Source organism: Lentinula edodes (assembly GCF_021015755.1).
Source record: "Lentinula edodes strain Le(Bin) 0899 ss11 chromosome Unknown C8R40scaffold_40, whole genome shotgun sequence".
In the NCBI taxonomy this organism is placed as follows: Eukaryota; Fungi; Basidiomycota; class Agaricomycetes; order Agaricales; family Omphalotaceae; genus Lentinula; species Lentinula edodes.
In genome coordinates, this window is record NW_025764346.1 from 51,778 (window position 1) to 69,721 (window position 17,944).

General features: G+C 45.7%; 6 protein-coding genes across 6 annotated transcripts; 3 read left to right on the forward strand and 3 right to left on the reverse strand.

The window, feature by feature from the left end:
- Positions 1-195: 195 nt before the first annotated feature.
- C8R40DRAFT_1162832 (uncharacterized protein) lies at positions 196-684 on the forward strand (the record flags this gene model as incomplete). The annotated part of the gene is made up of 2 exons (XM_046230294.1): positions 196-334; positions 422-684. The coding sequence occupies 2 exons, from the start codon at positions 196-198 to the stop codon at positions 682-684; spliced, it is 402 nt and encodes a 133-aa protein (XP_046082085.1).
- A 3,753-nt stretch (positions 685-4,437) lies between these two features.
- Positions 4,438-5,706, forward strand: C8R40DRAFT_1174950 (uncharacterized protein; the record flags this gene model as incomplete). The annotated part of the gene is made up of 1 exon (XM_046232263.1): positions 4,438-5,706. One exon carries the CDS (start codon positions 4,438-4,440, stop codon positions 5,704-5,706), a length of 1,269 nt encoding a protein of 422 aa, XP_046082086.1.
- Positions 5,707-5,896: 190 nt separating this feature from the next.
- C8R40DRAFT_605933 (uncharacterized protein) lies at positions 5,897-7,180 on the reverse strand. Its single transcript, XM_046235599.1, has 4 exons — positions 6,688-7,180; positions 6,504-6,631; positions 6,283-6,369; positions 5,897-6,229 (listed from the first exon to the last, which is right to left on the reverse strand). The coding sequence occupies exons 1-4, from the start codon at positions 7,044-7,046 to the stop codon at positions 6,087-6,089; spliced, it is 717 nt and encodes a 238-aa protein (XP_046082087.1). The 5' UTR covers positions 7,047-7,180; the 3' UTR covers positions 5,897-6,086.
- C8R40DRAFT_1174951 (glucooligosaccharide oxidase) lies at positions 7,157-9,081 on the reverse strand (the record flags this gene model as incomplete). Its single annotated transcript, XM_046232264.1, has 9 exons — positions 7,157-7,263; positions 7,317-7,354; positions 7,403-7,451; positions 7,502-7,673; positions 7,727-8,242; positions 8,299-8,429; positions 8,487-8,697; positions 8,757-8,878; positions 8,934-9,081. 9 exons carry the CDS (start codon positions 9,079-9,081, stop codon positions 7,157-7,159), a joined length of 1,494 nt encoding a protein of 497 aa, XP_046082088.1.
- A 435-nt stretch (positions 9,082-9,516) lies between these two features.
- Positions 9,517-10,786, forward strand: C8R40DRAFT_1162834 (uncharacterized protein; the record flags this gene model as incomplete). Its single annotated transcript, XM_046230295.1, has 5 exons — positions 9,517-9,608; positions 9,666-10,142; positions 10,211-10,296; positions 10,365-10,561; positions 10,640-10,786. The coding sequence occupies 5 exons, from the start codon at positions 9,517-9,519 to the stop codon at positions 10,784-10,786; spliced, it is 999 nt and encodes a 332-aa protein (XP_046082089.1).
- Positions 10,787-16,521: 5,735 nt separating this feature from the next.
- Positions 16,522-17,661, reverse strand: C8R40DRAFT_1162835 (uncharacterized protein; the record flags this gene model as incomplete). Its single annotated transcript, XM_046230296.1, has 3 exons — positions 16,522-16,998; positions 17,059-17,555; positions 17,580-17,661. 3 exons carry the CDS (start codon positions 17,659-17,661, stop codon positions 16,522-16,524), a joined length of 1,056 nt encoding a protein of 351 aa, XP_046082090.1.
- Positions 17,662-17,944: the final 283 nt, after the last annotated feature.

Here is a 17,944-nt window from a genome sequence, read left to right on the forward strand (position 1 = left end):
CATCGATGAGCTGTTGAAGATTCAATTGCAAGATATTACAACAACCAAGGACCCCAAAACTGGTCGAGGTAAACTCACACTGCGCCTTCCATTTCGGAAAACTAGTCAGTTTGGAGGTGAAGCTGAGTGGGACTTTATCCTAATAATCAATTACTTACTGCAAAACTAGATATCAAGCCATTTGTTTTTTGGGAAATGCCAGAAGAGTATCAGCACATCTGTGTTGTACGGGCCTATGCGAGATGGGTTCGGATCACAGGACTGAAAGAAGGTTACTTGTTTCGCAAAATACGTGCAAATGATCATCTTGCTGAGGAGAATGAACCGATGGTGAGTTCTATTGACTCATTCCTTGGCTATTTCTCAATATGATTGTAGACGTCGGAACAGTTTCTCGAAATGTTTTGAAACAATCTCCTAGATATTGGTATTGACTTCATCCCCTACGGAACTCATTCATTTCGACGCGGGGGGTGTCAGTGGCTATCAGTGGAACGTCGGTGGCCTTTGCGTCAAATTTGTGAGTGGGGTGGATGGAGTCAAGAGTTTACGCACTTAACTATAGTGAAATATCTCATTTCCTGGAACGATAACCCTCATGTGGACCGAGATGATTTCTTTAACATGGACCGTGCTCCAACTACTGTTTGTCCTACCTGTAATCGATCTTGTCACTGTGCTTAGGAGATAGAATTAATTTTGTCCATTAACCAAGTTGTAGCGTACATTATAAGTATATGTGTCAGAGTATAAGAGTAAATAAAACAAGTTCATGAAGCAGAATGTTTGGCAAGGTCACAATAGTGACGGGCAATGGCAGAGTTATCAGTAAGCACCTTGCCTTATTTGTCACAAAAACCTCTGAAAAACGAGCGCCGTACTCGAACTTTGCTTTGTTCACAAGATGCTCTTCTTGCACACCACGGATTTTTCGTAATCGATCTGTGATGGCTTTCCAATGGAGACGTTCGCCGTTACTGGATGAAAACTCTTTCCAAAAGTTGTCAGGGCTGCTAGCACAGTATCGCTCTGCAACATACTGTATAGAAGTTAGCATAGAATTCGAGGAATAGTAAATAGATAAATAAGATACCTTCCATTCTGTCCAATACTTTTTTAACCAGCTCCAAGTACCATCACCTTTGCCACGGAATATGTCGCACCAGTACCTAAGCGCAATCGAAGTGCCATTGATTTCAAGTAGATTTTTACCGCAATCGAGTGGGTCCCAGTTTGGCCCTTCATCATCCCATACGCGGTCCAAGCGGGCAATGTCGGCAACAAATGATATTTGTCGGGGTTCACGAATATCGCTGTATTGATACTTAATGACCTTCCTATGTGCGATAGTTAGGTGATCAAAGTTCACAGCTTTGACTGATAACTTCTGGGCGGGGGCAGTGGGGTTCGCTGATGAGTTGTTGGCAGCTGTTCCGCTTACGGGTAGTGCTGAAGGTGTTGCGACAGTTGCCAATGGGTTACTAATTGCTGCAGCATTTGCCTGTCTCGTGGCTGTGGTGTTAATGCCAAAGGTAGGTACTTCATTTGTAATAAGTCGAGGTTATCAAACGAAAAATTACTGCAACTCACTTGTATTAGTAGGGGCAGCAGCGTTGTAGACTGCCAGGGCTGTTGCCAGTCCGGGTTGGAGAGGGTTGTCGAGAATGCCTGGGTAGGGATGTTGAGGACATTGTTGCCTATTTGAGATTACGACCCACCTGAATTCGTCATAACTCCTGGTTGCTGGGTGAGTATTGCAGAGGATAACGGTCCCAGACCAAGCCTTTCAAACGTTGCTGTGAGGTTCGAAATTTGGACCTCCATCGAACGCATGAACTCTGCCAACTTGACCTGCCCAGAGTTTTATTTAGAAAGAACATCCAAGCAAATGCAAATAAACGAACCGTAGTAGTTGCTTGTTCAGCAGCCTTTGCCTCCTCTCTAGCTTTCCGCCTGCGTACAATTTCTTCGCGTGGGATGAATGGGTGAGAGTCATCAAATTCTATTGCCTAGGAAAGCATAAATTCAGTCAGTAAGAGTGATTGGAAAGTGAACGTAGTATGCGCCCAGGAGACAACTGATTCCTTTTGTTCTATAGTTTGCAAATCTTTGGAGCGTTCTGTGTCAAAAAGCTGGGCATTGAGTGGCGTGTTTAACGGCCGTCCCAGTAGGTTGTTTCTCCGCAGTAGCGAAGGCTTGAGCTTCCTGGCTTTTGAGGCTGCTACAGGACCTTCCTTGGACTTAGGCTTGTTCTTCACAATACCGCCATTTTGGATGCCGCGATGTGAACGTCGAGCGCTCGGAATAACACTAAATTTAAGCTACGTTGAGTATGATAGCAGCCAGAAGACTCAGGCAACGTACGAAGGCCAACGAATCTTGTTCTCACTGAACGCAGTAATCCTCTCCTTCAAAACCTTCATGTTTCCTTGGCTACCAAGAGAATATTCTTTGCAGAGTTCTAGTAATGCTGGGCGTTTCAAAACGTTGCTGTAACAAAAGATATATCAGGACATCATTGGGAAGAAGAAAAAAATCACGTACATATCCTTATACATAGCATGGAACACACCGTCTTCCTGCTTTCCAGGAAGAACGACTGTACCAGTAGGCTGAGGCTCGGGAGGATATATGACCTTGAAATTTTCGCCGTTTATCTTGATATTGGTTGAAGACTCCCTGTTTGAATCGACCTCCATGGCGTCCATGACTTGTTGAGTACGTAGAGTGAGCAGAGAGAGCGTGGCAGCGTGCAGATTCAGAACCCCGCAGAGGGTAGTGAACGATTGGGTGTCGAGCGCGTCGAGGTCGGAGACAAGTGGATCCAAGGAGCCGGCGGCGGCAGCAGCGCCATTGTTGATCGAGCTGCAAGGGACGCCGAGCGTCAATAGCCGTTTACGGATGCAAATAAGAGAGAGAGAGAGAGGGCTGAATACGGAGAAGAGACCGGCAATGGGACGGAAGGAGGAAAATTGAATAGTAACGTGATCGAATTCAGTTTGACGATGCAAAACGGCATCGTCAAAAATCCGATCAAATTTTTCCGGGCCTGTCATCCGGGCGTGACTACATGGTCTATACTCAGAGAGAAGTGATGAGGACATGACCCAAGCAAGGTGTGGTCCACGGCAGTGGAGCCTAGTTAAATTTCACTTGCCCACAATTGAGTAGCACGTGCCCGCAACCTTTCCCCCTCTCGCTTGTCATAGCTCAGAACCTGCCTGGAACCTGCTCAGAACTGGCTAGAACTAGGGAGCGCTCCCGGTTAATATAAAGTGGTGGGTGCTTACCTCGCGGAGGAACGGAAAATACTCTACAGTCCTGCACTTTCTGCTTACACTTCTGGAATTTTGTCTTCTTGAACCTCAGCATTGAGTCCTCAAACCTCCTAAAACAAGGTCGAACCTCTCTGCGAGTATAGAGTGCTGGTCTATTTCTGTGGCTCGAAATGGGCACAAATATTCTTCGGGTCATGAGGAGATACTTCTGTGGCGCTCTCGCCGTAATTACGACGCCTTCTTTGCTTCGAGGAGAATCACAGACTAAAAGAGGATTATGCCCTATTGTGCCTCTCAGTACGTCCAGGGTTTCATGAGAAATGGAACCGTGTTCCATCAGACACTCTTTTTGAGCTTTCATGCTGATTCTCCGGTCCTTATCTTTTCCAAGCTGTGATCTTTTGGTGAATAATCCACAATACCTAGTAAGAGGTGAGAGTTCTATTCACTGCTGGACATATAACTTGTTGTCTCTAGCTAATAGTCTGCTGAAACAATTCTCTTTTAGCACTGACGCTTCTCAATCACGGATGATCCGATCATTCACCGGTTTCTAGTCGAAACTTTGGCCTAACTTCCAACGTCTTCGGTATACGCTCCACCATGCTCCCAATTTTCTGTCCCAAAAACTCGTGTATTAACGCTGGCAATATCATCCTTCGAGCCTGAAAGCATCGTTTGAATGCAAGGTGACGGTGTGTAATACCTCATAATCCAGGAAACAACACGTTCTGAGGGTGTTTCGAGTAGGAATGGCCCAGGCCGTGAACGTAATACAACTCCACGGAATCCAAACGGTTTCTGGAATCCGAATCCAACTTGCTCAGGCTGTGGCTGAAGCTTACATCTATACACCGTTCCTGCAATACGTCAACGCAAGCCTTTTGTCACTTCACCTCTTCCGTCTTGACCACTACCCGCCCCAGAAGTGCTTCGTTGTATCATCTCTCGCAGGCTTACAATATTTCGTATCATCGTAAAAGACGGAGTTACTGTTCCTACTTTTCCAGGAAAAATACCGTCTTTCATTCTGTAAACGTACGTTTGGCATTTTTCAAAGCATAGATATACCTTTTTGTTACTCAATTCTCCTTCTCTTTCTTTTTTGTGCCACCATTGCTAATGAATATGGTCGTCACAGGCTTGAAGCACCTCAGGAATGGATTTCAGTTTTGACTCAGTTGTAACAGAGGCATCGACTCATCCGCTGTTCGACTACACAAGTGTAGGCAGTAGCAGTAAACTTCAAGCCAAACCAGACGCTACTGAGGTAGACGTATCATCTTTTAGGAATGATGGCTTCAGTGACTTCACCCTCGATCTAACCTGTTTGTCGAATCCCTCGTCGCCAGTTAGCTCGCCACCTACTCCACTCGCTTCTGACAACGGGCACAATATTCTTCCCGTGCCCTCACCGTCGTCTCCGCTTTTGCCTCAGATGCAGGAGAGTCCTCGGACTAGTACAGAGACACCAGCAACGCCGCCTAAAGCTAATTCGCTAACCCGAGCAACGTCTATGATGCGCATGTCGCTACCGGCTATGAGGTACATCGGTCGGGGGACGCCTATCGACCCTGGTCGAAGATCACAATGGGGTGGCAGGAAGAGTGAGGACGTGACAGAGGACGGGATGCTTTTTTCGGAAATTCATGCTCACTCGCTCGACTCCCACAATTATCCTCATCGTCGCTCGATCTCGTCGGACTGGCAAGCTGTTTCTGAGCATCGGGCTTTATCTCCTCTTCACATGGATATTGATTCCGCACTTGAGAATCATACCCCAATTTTCCTCGAACCGCTACCTGAATCATCCAAGATACAGATACAAGTTGATTCAGACCCAACTGAGTGGGAGTCGGTGATGAAAACGGTATTAGGCTCCTCCGGGACGTCGTCGTCCTCCAGGCCCCGTACAGGAGATGGAGGTACATCTTCCAGTCGACGGAGTAGTCAGGGTCCTATACCTGGTCTCCCTCAACATCCCAACGGCTTTGATATCGTCCTCGGACTAAACTCCGCCCTAGATTTGGGCCTTGGTCTTGGAAAGGGTATGAATTTCTTCGATTTGGGATTGATTCCCGATACTGGGAGAGATACGCCTTCAGTTTATTCATTAGCTCCAGAGAGTCCCGATCATACTCGACCGCCTTCTGCAGAGAAAGCGAGCCAAGAGCTTGACCTTATGGAGAATGAGCTGCCAGAGCATCGTCCTCCGCAGAAGGAGGAACAGAAGGAATTACAACGGCAGGAACAACACTCATCTGAAGACGGAGGTTCTGGGACCACCACTGCTGAGACCCGAGCTCCTGTAGCGGTTCCCTTCGAACCAAAGGCTATGCGTGATGTCCATAGAATGCACTGGTGGCAAAAGACCATCTTCAAGCTCAGAAAAGTGCAGAAACTTCTCAAGGCACCGAGCAGGATGTGATGCGGTTATGTGGAAATAACATGGAAGCGAAAGGATTATTATTTTCTGTGATTATCTTCATATTATGTTTCTTGCTCTCCTGTTGCTCAATGACGTTCAAATACTCGACCGCCGACTCCTCTTTTCTTCACTTAACATAACAGAACATCCGTTCAAAATATCCGCGTATCGTTTTTCATAGCCAAATTACTTCAGTCAGCTTTCAGCCTAACTCGTTCAACTACATTCCTTCGCCTATCTCCATGCTTGGAATTCACACATTCATTTTCCTTTGCTTTAAGTATATTCTGTAATTTCTACCTCATGAAAACTTGTGTTGTCCTCAATGAAGACGCCTGTTGGTAAAATTATGTAGCTGTTCAACGGAGCCACACGTATTTTTACACAAGAGATATCCAAAATACGACCGCCCACAGAGCGACGTAAATTTCAAGGTTGACGACAAGATGAGTTTCAGCACTGTTCATCCCCAGGGTCTCCGTTTCCACCGATGTCCCATTAGCAGCACAAGCAGTCGTGAAACCTGTTCACAATGACTTTTTAGTGGCATAGAGCACGAAAAATCGTAGGACATACTAGTTAAATATTGCTGTGCTGAAAATAGAGTCATTCCGGCAACATTGTCGTAGCCACACTGAAGACACGTTGCGAGGTTTTGACTAACTGTATCGGTACATGCGCAAGTAGTAATATTACAATCCTATCGAGAAATTCAAAGAGCACGTTGAGTATTAGCACACGTCGGAAGAGGCTTAGTCTCCTGATGGCAGAGTGGCCTGAACTCTAGTATAACTCACGGTAAGAGGCGGCCTTAGAAACGAAGTGCATGAACTCGTCCCGCAATATCCGGATGTAATGGAGGTGAAGTTCACAGTTTGAGTGGCGTTCACTACGTCCGAGACGTATTTGCTCGGGGCGGCCAGAGCTGGTACAAGTGCAGGGGTAAGTAGATGGCTCAAAGCTAGTCCACTAGAGGCTTACTGAACGGAAGCATTACAAAAAATAACACAATCGATGTGAGCATTTGTTGTAGAGCAACAGGATTCTTCGGCTAAAAGAGAGAAATGAAGGAGAAGGACCAGCCACCAGGCTGAAGTGAAGGATTCAAGGAAAGCTTGGGATGGGAATCTATGTAGAGATGATGAGGACACATCGTTGTCTTTATGAATGACAACGCATAAATAAACGGGGCTGGAACTATTTCTGGATCGGCCTCGATGCTCTGTTTTTAGACGATGACAACAAAGGGAAAGAGGAACAGTCGAGGAACAACGATGGTCAACGATGGTAACAGCGAATTGGTAAAACCCTTCTGAGTTCACTGATATCAAGGAGCTCATGAATAATGTTGAAGTATAAACCTTTTGAGTTCAAAGAATCGATAGATTGTATTTCGAAGCGAAAGACTAACTGTTCCATGATCACGTTGTCTGATGTATATTGAACTGAATCATAACTCTTCGATCGAGGTAGGGAAGTGGAAGGTATCAAAAGGATCAACCAAAGACTTGAACAGCTGCAAGCGATCATAATGAGAGCCATAATAACGTCGTTGCCCTAGAGTCAACGAACATCAGCAGCAGAACAAGTTCATTACGATGGAGGCTTACAGTCTGGCAATCTATCGTCGATATAGTTGGGATAGGCACTGCACAAGATAGGTTAGTGCCGATTCACAAAATTGGAATTAACGAACCCCCATTCCCAGTCGCTTGGCATGTTCGATGTCAAGCTGGAGATCATACCTGCCTTGACGTTGGTGTAATGTTTACACTGAGGAAGTAGAGAGTCTTACCATCGACAAATTCGAAACCGCTGTTTGGATAAGGCGGAAGAAGGTTTGGAGAAGATGCATAGGGCTGGAAGGTGAACAGGGTATCCCGATGCGCGAAAGCGGTATCATTTAAATCGACTTGGTTGATCACGGATTGATTGCCACCGTATAACTCAACCTCGACGTGCCAGAACTACCAAATAATCATTGTGATTGCATAGCCAAGCGCAGGAGAAAGAGACATACATCAGAGTTATTGAATCCCACTTCTGCCAGGTAAGTCACTAACGCAATCATCGACGCATTGGTCAAAGGACTAAGTTGAGGCGCCATGAGGGATTTTGCATAAAAGGTATCATTGGTGTCGGGCAGAACAGTTGTGTTCATATTGCCGGCAGCAATAGCAGTTAGAGCCTCGATCCAAGTTCCCTGAGTAACATTGGTGGTATTGGGGATAGGCAATTTGTCGAAGAAGGGAGCAATCGTAGAATTGAACGAATCTGCAGGACCGAAGTAATTCCCAAGGAAGGCAAACTGGACCTGTCCATACGCCAAACCTTTCAAAAAACCAATTTCGCCACCGAATTCCAGTGGAACGTTGCCACTGAGAGCCCATGATTGAAATTCCATAAATGCATTAGATGCAGTTGGAATATCCATCTCCCAAATAAACTCAAAAGCCGTTGCAGAGGAAGGAACGGCGTATGTTCGGAATTCTAATGAAGCTACAATTCCAAATGACGCCGAAGACCCTCGGATTCCCTGTTACAGACATCATAAGTAATATTTAAGGGCGCACAGAACCAACGCGTACTAACCCAATACAGCTCTGGGTTCGAGTCTTCAGAGGCGGTGACTATGGATCCGTTCGCTAGTACGACTGTGGCGGACAGGACATTATCGAGCGTCATACCCCACATTCGAGAAGCAAAACCCCAGCCACCGAAACCTGAAAAGCGCGAGGTTAGTGTTGTAACTCCAGGTCCCCAAAACATATGACACTTACCGGAATGACCACCGATACCAACATATGTACACCTTCCATGAGGCAATCCCCTTCCTGCATCATTGAGCACTAATGCAACGTCTCCGAGTCGATTTCCGGGTTCAATTATAGCGTTCCCAGTCACTGTGTCGACTGTGATGTTTTTCATCTGGCTCAAATCCACGACAAGCGATCCATTCGTGCCTCCAAGGCCATTTGCGATGTATGAATGCTGAAAGGCAATAGAATTAATAGAGAAAAGAACGTTATATAAGTTTGAGAAGGACGCACACCACCGCTTCGCGCAACTACCTTCAGGGTTTGGTTGACACCGGCTTTGACCACTGTTGAGATCTGTTCCACGCTTTCTGGATAGGCGATCGCGATAGGTTCTACGATGTATCGTAGATTGTCTGTTCAATCGTGAGTAATCAAGCCATGAGTGGAACATATTAGAAATTGACTGACAGGGTTGACTTGCTGCAACATACCCCGCATCGTCTTGGAACAAAGCCTCGACATTTCCAGCAGCGAGTTGCAGCTTGAGCTCAGTTGCGTTTTGAGCAAAGGAAAATGCAAAGGAGACCATGAGCACGAAAGCAACTCTAGGTCGCATTTTGAGATGGAGGTGAGGGATAACGTTATCTATCATTCATGGCGGTAAGCTAGTACATACAACCTTTGTATCAATTCTGGCGAGACTAGCGGCAAAGTCCTTTCCATAACGTTATGGGGCTGAAAGGATGCGCGGGAACGCGGACCGAGTTTCCACTACTCATGCACTCACTTCGACGACAAGCAAGCAGAACATTGTTTGGAGGTCCTTTAAATTGCAATGCCCTGGCTCACATGCGGCCCCATTCGCCAGCTGTGAGATCTTACAGTATCCTCAATGAGTTTCCGCCAGCACGAAAAAATTTAGTTACTCCGTGGTTTGTTACTATTCTGGTTGGCGGAGTCGCGTTATCAGGCTATGGAGGGTATGTCATTATCTATTCTGTTTTCATCCCTATTGACGCACTGCAGATTTATTCTATATCAAACATTGACGATGTGGCCTCCAGAAGTACGAGGAGACCTTCGTGACGCAGTTCGTGCTAAGCATAAGGGAGATTATGGGAAAAGCGAGCAGCATTTCCATAGGTACGTGCATCGTATTTCTTAATGATAATTCTCAAGCTTACATACGATAGCCTGTAGGGCTTGGAATACAATACGAACCCTCCCAATCGAGTCACTGGGCTCTCAACCATATCTCAAGCTTACCGGAATGGCACTCGCTTTCGCGGACGTGTTGGAGCTCTCAAATAAACAACAAAGGGCGTACGAGGTGTACGTTCATGCTCTAGAACTTCTGCAGCAGGATGGTGTCAAGGCGATGCTGACTGGACCTGAACGTTTGAGGGCAGTTGCGATCTCTTCCAAGCTGGGTGAATTGGCCAAAGATTTAAAGAAACACAAAACTGAGGAAGAAAAGTGGCTTGTATGGGCTGTTGAAGAACTACTGAGGATTGTCAAGAGTCCTTCAAAGGATGATGCGGGCGAGAACGTGGATTATAGTCATCAAGGATCGTTCAATCTTCCTTTGCTTGCATTACCATCGTGGATCAGCAAAACCGATATCGGTGCGCCTTTGGAGGCGCTTGGGTCTTTCTATGCTGAGGCTGGCCGACTGGAGTAAGTTATGTTATCCCTTCCATGACATCCATTACGCTTATGCACCTAACCTTGGTCGTAATTTTCAGTTTTGCAATGCCACTTTATCTGCAAGCGATTTCGCTCCTCATTCCTCCTGCTCCCAAAAAATCTGCCCCGGAGGACCGTTGTCGAGGTAGGATTGTCGAAATTTCATGCCCTCTCAAGTTTGGATATCGAAATTGAAATGTTGTTACTTCTTAGGCGCTCAGTTAATGGGAAATCTTTCTGAAATGATCATGCGACGACCACCAAGCCCAGATACCCTTCATCAAGCGGAGGCATGGGCATCTCAAGCGCTAGCGGTTACCAAAAAAGCTCGAGCAGAATCTAGCAAACCCATTGATCCATGCGAAGAAGTTTACGCCGCTGCGTTATTTAACCTCGCGACATTTAGAAACGTAAGTTTTTTTTTCCTCGTGTGAGCAGCTGCGAGCAGGCTTTCTGAGCTCGTTATTTTTATATTTAATTTAACATAGATGGCTGGAGATAGAAATGTCGCTCGTAATTTGTACAGGGATGGTCTGGAGCAAGCCAGGTCAATAGGGTTGTCAGAAGGTGTGGTAGAAGCATCTCGGGCTCTTCATCGTTTAGATATGGGTGAGTCGGAGCCTAGCCATAAGTGAAAAGCGACATGTCGCTATCATGTTATGACCAGCGATCTCTGTTTTTATTGATATTGCCCATGCAAGCTCTAGCTTCTGTATACAAAAATAATCTGGGGTGTGCTACGGAAACCCACAATGTTCACAACCCTATTCTTCAGAACAGTCGAGTGTGACCAGATGAGATCGTCCCAGAGTGACTCCTTTGTTAACGGGCTTTGTCAACGGGATGCACGCGCTCCACACAAGCGGAGCGGATAAATTTTTTTTGTACCTACAAAGGAACGGCTGATGATTGAACCTTTTCAATGTGTTCACACTCAAACTGATAACCTTGTATCTTTCCTATTGGGGTCGACCAATCATGCACATAAAACAAAGGTACAGGCAAACTTCTCATTCAATTCGACCTCATGCTTGACTGGAGGTTCTCGCCCATATTCAACGGGACCCATTTTTCCGGTTTCAATAAAGAGGTATGCTACTTTGAACCTCTTTGAACGAGGTTCATCTCACCTCATCTTACTGTATTGAGCAGATCTACTACGGCCTAAGTGCTAGGCTCGGAAGTTGCGCTTTCCATTTACATAGTCCTGCCGCATAGAATACGCCTCGTCCCGCCATGGCAAAACCGATTGAGGGTAGGGAATGGTCTCCCCTAGGCAGATTCGAGTTAAGTGTAGGGTATACGTGAAACAATTAGCCACTGGCAGGCCGAGGGTGCCAACGGTTAGTCGTAATCGTCAAACCTCTCCCTACCACCACATGCTAAATTCTGAATGATACATTACCAGGTTCAACGTCTATCCGGTCCTTTCCCCTTCCAGACGGCCGAAGCTTTCACTTACAAACCGTCGACATCCAGTTGACGATGACATGCACAGGACATGCCTATATTGAGTATTTGCCTGCATCAAATTTTCCGAATTCTTCGCAGACTCGCAGTAAGTTCTTACTTGACATCATGCACCAGCATGGACTGCGGTGATCGTTGATCGTGTCTTCGCGCGCGGTGGTCTTCGAGCGTCGCATTGGCCGGGAGGGGGGTGGGGTCAGGATGATTTTTTTTTCTGGTATGACCACTCTATTGTTCACGTCGTATCGCTATTGCTCTTTGCTGCTCCTCATTAGTTGATAAACTTTACCTGAGCTGCTATGCGTATAAAACACCTCACTCTAGTAGGTAGTGAAACATCATGCTAGAATTTGTCCAGTCCGCTTCCGCTTGTGTGAATCAGGCAATCCCCTACATAGTCCCTCATGAGTTTAGTGACCGGATCCCGACCGGATCCCGACAAATCCCAACCTCCTCAGCGCCTCCCTGATCCCGCCTATCCCATATTTATTTCGGCTTGGGTTGATGATTATCACATTCGCATAGGGTCGCATGAGTTGTGATAAATTAGGGGAATGTTATTTTCTCAAATGATCTCGTTCAAATCTGAAAGAAACATTATGTAAATCTCTGTGTCGGTTATCCTAGCTTATCCTTTCCTTTCCTGTTATGTAAATCTATTTGCGCTTCCTGCCGACCACGTAATTGAAAGCGACGAAGTGAAAGCGACGAGGGAATTTATCCAGGTTTAAAAAGAGGTGCTTTGAGGAAAAGTGCTGCAATTTTGCGATAATTGATATAATGATGCATTGATGAACAAGATCAAACCCGGATTACACCAGTGTAAACCAGAACCTCAAGTAAATCATTTGCGGACTTCTCCTTTCCTTTCCAAACTGACATGTCATTTCCCAGATTGATCAAGATGGCAAGATCCCCAGCTTGGGAACCTCTGGGGATGTAGTTGCAGTAAATTGCAATGCAGTTGAAGAGCAATATTCAGAACTCGGGATTGCGCAGGGTCTGCGAAGGGTTACAATGGGTTACAACACTAAGTACAATATGTATTCACAACGTTGGAGTGTTCAGTGGTGAGGCCTATGTACAGTCGACTCTCTCTTAACCCATACCCCTCCGTGGAGGTCCAGACCTATGGGTTATGGGAGAGTATGGGTTTATGGGGTGGTCACACCAAGTGACATGCGTGACGATTTGCCTAATCTGGAGCTGTAACACCCCATACATGGGTTATCATGGGTTATGTTAGCTCAAAATTAGTGTAAATCGACCATTTTATTGGTTTTGTATTGATTTTGTGCCAATTGTCTACTTACTGATCCCATTTTGGGAGTATCAAATGCGATGATAGCAATCAAGGTATGGGTTATGGGTAAAAATATAGCGGAGAATACCCCCAAAAAGGTATGGATTATGGGGTATGGGAGAGTTATGGGTTATGCATGGCATTTCCCTGCAAACGAGGTTGGTAACCCAAAAAATGTATGGAGTATAAGGGAGTATGGGTTTATAGGGGTATGGGTTAAGAGGGAGTTGACTGTACATACTTAGCGCTTACCCGTACGGTAAGGAGGCGGCGGGCTGCCCAACTTGGTTAGCTTTTAAATTTCTTTTTGGTTTTCGGTCCGATAATTCAGGGTTCTCGGCTATTGTGCCGAGTTGCCGTAGACATTTCGGTTCCTCAGAAACTCAGCTACCAGAATAAAGTGCTGTATGTATGGTCAAAGATGATTTTGCAATGGTTTCACTGTTTTCAGTCTTGTGTCATTGAGTTTTTGGCTATTCTGCTGAGCTGTCAAGTCCATGCCGCGGGCCTCCATTCCGCCGCTCGGGATTCCGAAGATCCATTCCTTATTGTAATCTCTTCCTATTGTTCTTTCTCGCTACACATATCCTTTCGTTCTAGTCTCTCATTATTGTCTTTTACTCTTTCGTTCTAGTCTCTTCTTATTGTCTTTTACTCTACCCTGCAGGTACTACTTGTATAGCTCCTAGTAGTTAGTCTGGCGCTCCGCACCGCTGCGCCGTTCCGTTAACGAGCTTGCCTCGTTTTTGTGTGAAAGAGAAAGAAAGGAATCTAATGGGCACTCCAACCAACCAATCTAATACACAATATGCGAGTTCACTGCTATCAAATTTATTTAATAGCAAGGGGTAGCGTTGGCAAAGGTTCCGCAAAGCTTTGAGAGCTAAGCACGAAGCTTTGATCAATCAATTTGAATCGTTCTAAGGGTTCGATATATTCCTTTGATCAAGGTAGATTCAGCACGATTTGTGCTTTGGTTTGTATTGATTTGGGTATATCAAGAATTGGGGGTTTGAATCAAAGTAAATTAAAACCGAAACACACAGACCCCTACGGAGGGCTAGAACTATGTGCTGGCACAACCACACAGCGTGATTTGCCCTTAAGACCAACGACTGATCCTAAGTTCGAAGAATACCCAACAACTGGATATACTTCTCGCAGTCACAAGGAGCAGAACACGACGTTCCTATACTCACAAGTGCCGGGCCCGAATGGCTGCTAGCGAAGAGGTTTCAGTCTGGCGGGAGTGTGTCTTTCCTTTTTACGGATTAGCACTGCAACGTCGTCCCAAAATCACTTGTATTCCAGATACATCGGATCGCTATTTATACATACAGAATATAGAGTCGCATAGTACAATTAATTTAATACAATAAACATTCGGAACCGCAAGGAAACTTCTACACTCAGTCAGATACCATTTAATTTGAATCTACATGTCCTTATTTGGTCCATATTGGTTCCAAGATTCTAGTATACCTCCAAACATAGGTAGGTACTTCAATATTCATTTAATTTAATTGTTTTTAGAGAATGACTCGAATGGTGTTCAACTGTCATTGCGGTTCAACACTTACTTCGATCGTTTGTCATTTCGTCCGGAGGCAAATCAGCTCTCCTCGATTCTAATCCTATCAATCTGATTCATCTGGATTAAACTAATTGCTTCTCTCTTTCAACAGACACCCATTGTGCCTATACTCTATCAAGGGAGTTACGCATAGTATTCATTTAATTGCATTCTTCAATGTTTTCTACGTCAGGACTCTTTGACATTCATTTGATATGTCTTCGGAGCCTCGCAGTCTTTCGATCGTTCTTCTAGTCATTTTCCTCAACCATGCAACTTGATTGGTCTATTAGACTAAATCGCAGTCCTTTAGATTAATGCATGATCTTGTTCTAGAAGGAGTATTTGGTAATTCCTGAGTTCTAGAAAGTCATTTCGAGTCAATCCTCGGTTCATGGTCACTTGAGTAAGTTCTTCCAAACTCCTGCCAGTGTAAGGTCCAATAAGAATACCCTTGGTATGTCATACGTGAATGGTCATCCTTCGGATGTAGTCCGAGTCTGGTATAATCCTGCTTGACAAACAGGTAGACTGCTATCCGTAGGTAGTATCGGGGATGGGTAAACTGACCAACTTGTGGTAGTATGGGTATATGGTCCCTTCAACTTGTTAGACTGATTCAGTATTGACTTTGACTGTCAATCTGGGTCTCAATTACAGTCCTCTTGATACAAATCTATACGTGAAAATGTCACAATTCACAGCATAGACGTCTAGCCAAAATTTAGGCGTGTCACCGTAGATATAAATACTGCCTGTACGCTACTGTAGTTCCTCAGTTTAATTATCAACTTAGATCTCCCTTCTCAACTCAACTCTTCTCTAAGTCTTCAGGCTCAACGCCTTGGAGTACTCTCTACTATAACCCTAGGACTTAGACGTCCTCTGGTTCGCTCCTCGTCATCGGCGATACCGCCGCTCCGACCTGGCTGCTACTTAGCTCCTCCCTCTCTACTCTCGCTCTCCGGGGACTAACGGCGTAACGGCGGTGTTGTTAATAACTTCACTACTGTCCCACTCGTCTTCCGCACTTAGACACCTTGTGGCCTTGGCACGGTTCCACGGTGTACATGATCTTAACATGAGCTCCTCATCCTAGCCTGAGCTGCATATTGCTGAATCTCCCCAAGTGCATATACTACTTAAAAGTAGATAAGGGGGCAAGGGATGATCACCTTGCTTGCTAGGTCCTTTGCCACCCAAGCACCCGTGCATTTTTTTCACACATTAGGCGCCATGCTGTTCTCCTCTTTGCTTGTTTTCTTTGTTACCCCATTCACTGGTTCCTCATTGCCTTCCTTTTCAGAACAACTTCTTGCTCTATATTTCTTGTGTGGTATAGTCAATCTCTTTGTTACAGCTTTGTTTCTCTCTCTCTTTCTATCCTCTCCCTCCAGCACATCTGCAAAACCTGGATATTCGGCTAAGGGTCTGAAAGCAGTTGAGAGCACTTCCCAGCAGTGAAAGCACTGGGATCTGCTGGGATCTGCTCTCGGTGCTTAGCCAAATATCCAGGTTTTACAGATGCATCCCCACTTGTTTTTCCATAACTGGTCTCCTATGCCAATAAGGCAAGTTCCATGTTGAGGTGTAGAGGGAGGAACAGGAAGTGGAGAGTAGTATAACTTTGTATATGTATTCTTGAATATAAGCATGACAATATGAAGCTATGAACATTTTCTCATTCATTGAATGAGGTCTTTGCAGATGGAATTGACGCCGCTTGCGGCCGGTGTCAGCATCATCTCCAAGGATGGAGGAGTGCTGGAGACCCTGGAAGCAATTCCAGTACACAAGGTAAATCGGGTCTAGTAAGGAAACGATTCAGAGGAGACCCAAACATACCACAAGGAGCATGGCTCCCAGAGCGAAGCTCGCTGAAGGGACGAGTCCAAACGTACTCCGATCAGCCCGAAACCCCCAAAAGAGCCATGAAGAAGATAAAGAGGTTTTCATTCAAGATCCAGTTCTACCACCTCAGGATCCAGGCCATTGCGCAATGCGAACTCCTTGAGACGTGAAGCTCATGCCCGGGTGATTGCAGCAGGAAGGACCTGTTCTAGGTGGCGCCAGTAAATAAGGAAACATAAGGATGACCAACCCCCAAGTTTCATGATGATTTCGGGAGCGACTCCATCTAGGAGCAGTTTCAAGGAACCGCCAATATGGTAGCTGTGTCCAAAAACGTTCTCTAAATTGCCGGCCCTGAATATGCGAGCTGTGAGGGAGAGGAAATGAGTTTTCAATAGCGGGGACCATGTATCGGTCTCATGTCGGTATGAGAAGAGCGGAGTGGTATTTGTTGGTGAGTTGTTGACTCGGAGATGGTTTTCAAAAGCCCATACAGGACAATAGTTGTCGCCTGTCTCTGTGAGCAGGCATTCTGCCCCCAGGATACCTGTGGTCTTTGTCCAAGGAATATGGAAGGATATGACTCGATGGCCATTCACTCTGGAGCAGGAAATTCTTGTGGAGCGGGTGACATCATGTTCGACTGAGAACTTAGTTAATGATGTGATCAAGAGTTCTCCAAGTCATCTGCAACCCCAGAAGGCTGTGACGGCAGCAGCCCAGATTGCTGCGTCTTGAGGTAGAGTGAGGTTAAGAGAGTGTCGAAGTGCTAGTAGATGCTTGTCTGTGATAGGACCACAGGGTGTACGCTTGAAACTAGAGCCTTTCTTGTCCGCCAATTTGGTTAAAGCAGGTAGCCATCCCTCCTTCCTGTGCCATTCCGCATCATTATATAGGTGCCATGACCGTAGACCATTCAGCCAATTTCGGATCATCTTTCCTGTGCCTGAACCACTGTAGTTGGCCACAAATGCACCGAGTAGGGTAGCTGACGCAGGCATCCGAGATGCCTCTGGAATCCCTTCTGCATCACAGAATTGGTTGAAGCGTAGTAGACCTGCCCCATAAGCCTGTTGAGTATCATTGACTGTAGATGAAAGCAAGCCTTCATACATCAATGTTTGCAAACGAGGTGATACTTCTGCATCGCGATGTAATTGTGATTGTAAAGAGTAAGGGGTAGTCCAGAAGAGTATGCGCCGATCAGCTGTGACATGTGGTCAAAACTTACTAGGCAATATTTCGTTGCCTTTCATGGGTTGTCGTGCCTTTTTAGCTGGTAAAGATAGAGCCGCTGCACGGCGTATATCCATCAACTTGGTCTGTGGTGAAATAGGTGGGGTCAAAGAGGATATGTGAGTGTCAAATTGTACTGGCGTATCAATATGGTACGGTAAAGGAGAAAGGCAGCCTAAGGTTGCGTAAGCCAGAAGATTAGGATCTATTATAGGAGATCGAGGTAATATTGTACTACAAGAACAGTCATTGGTAGCATTTGCTGTATGCAGTGATGAGGCTAATATAAGTAAACTGTTGTTTGTTGGTCTTGGTGAGTCTGACTCCCAGGGGAAGATGCTGTCCCAAGGTGTTGTCTCG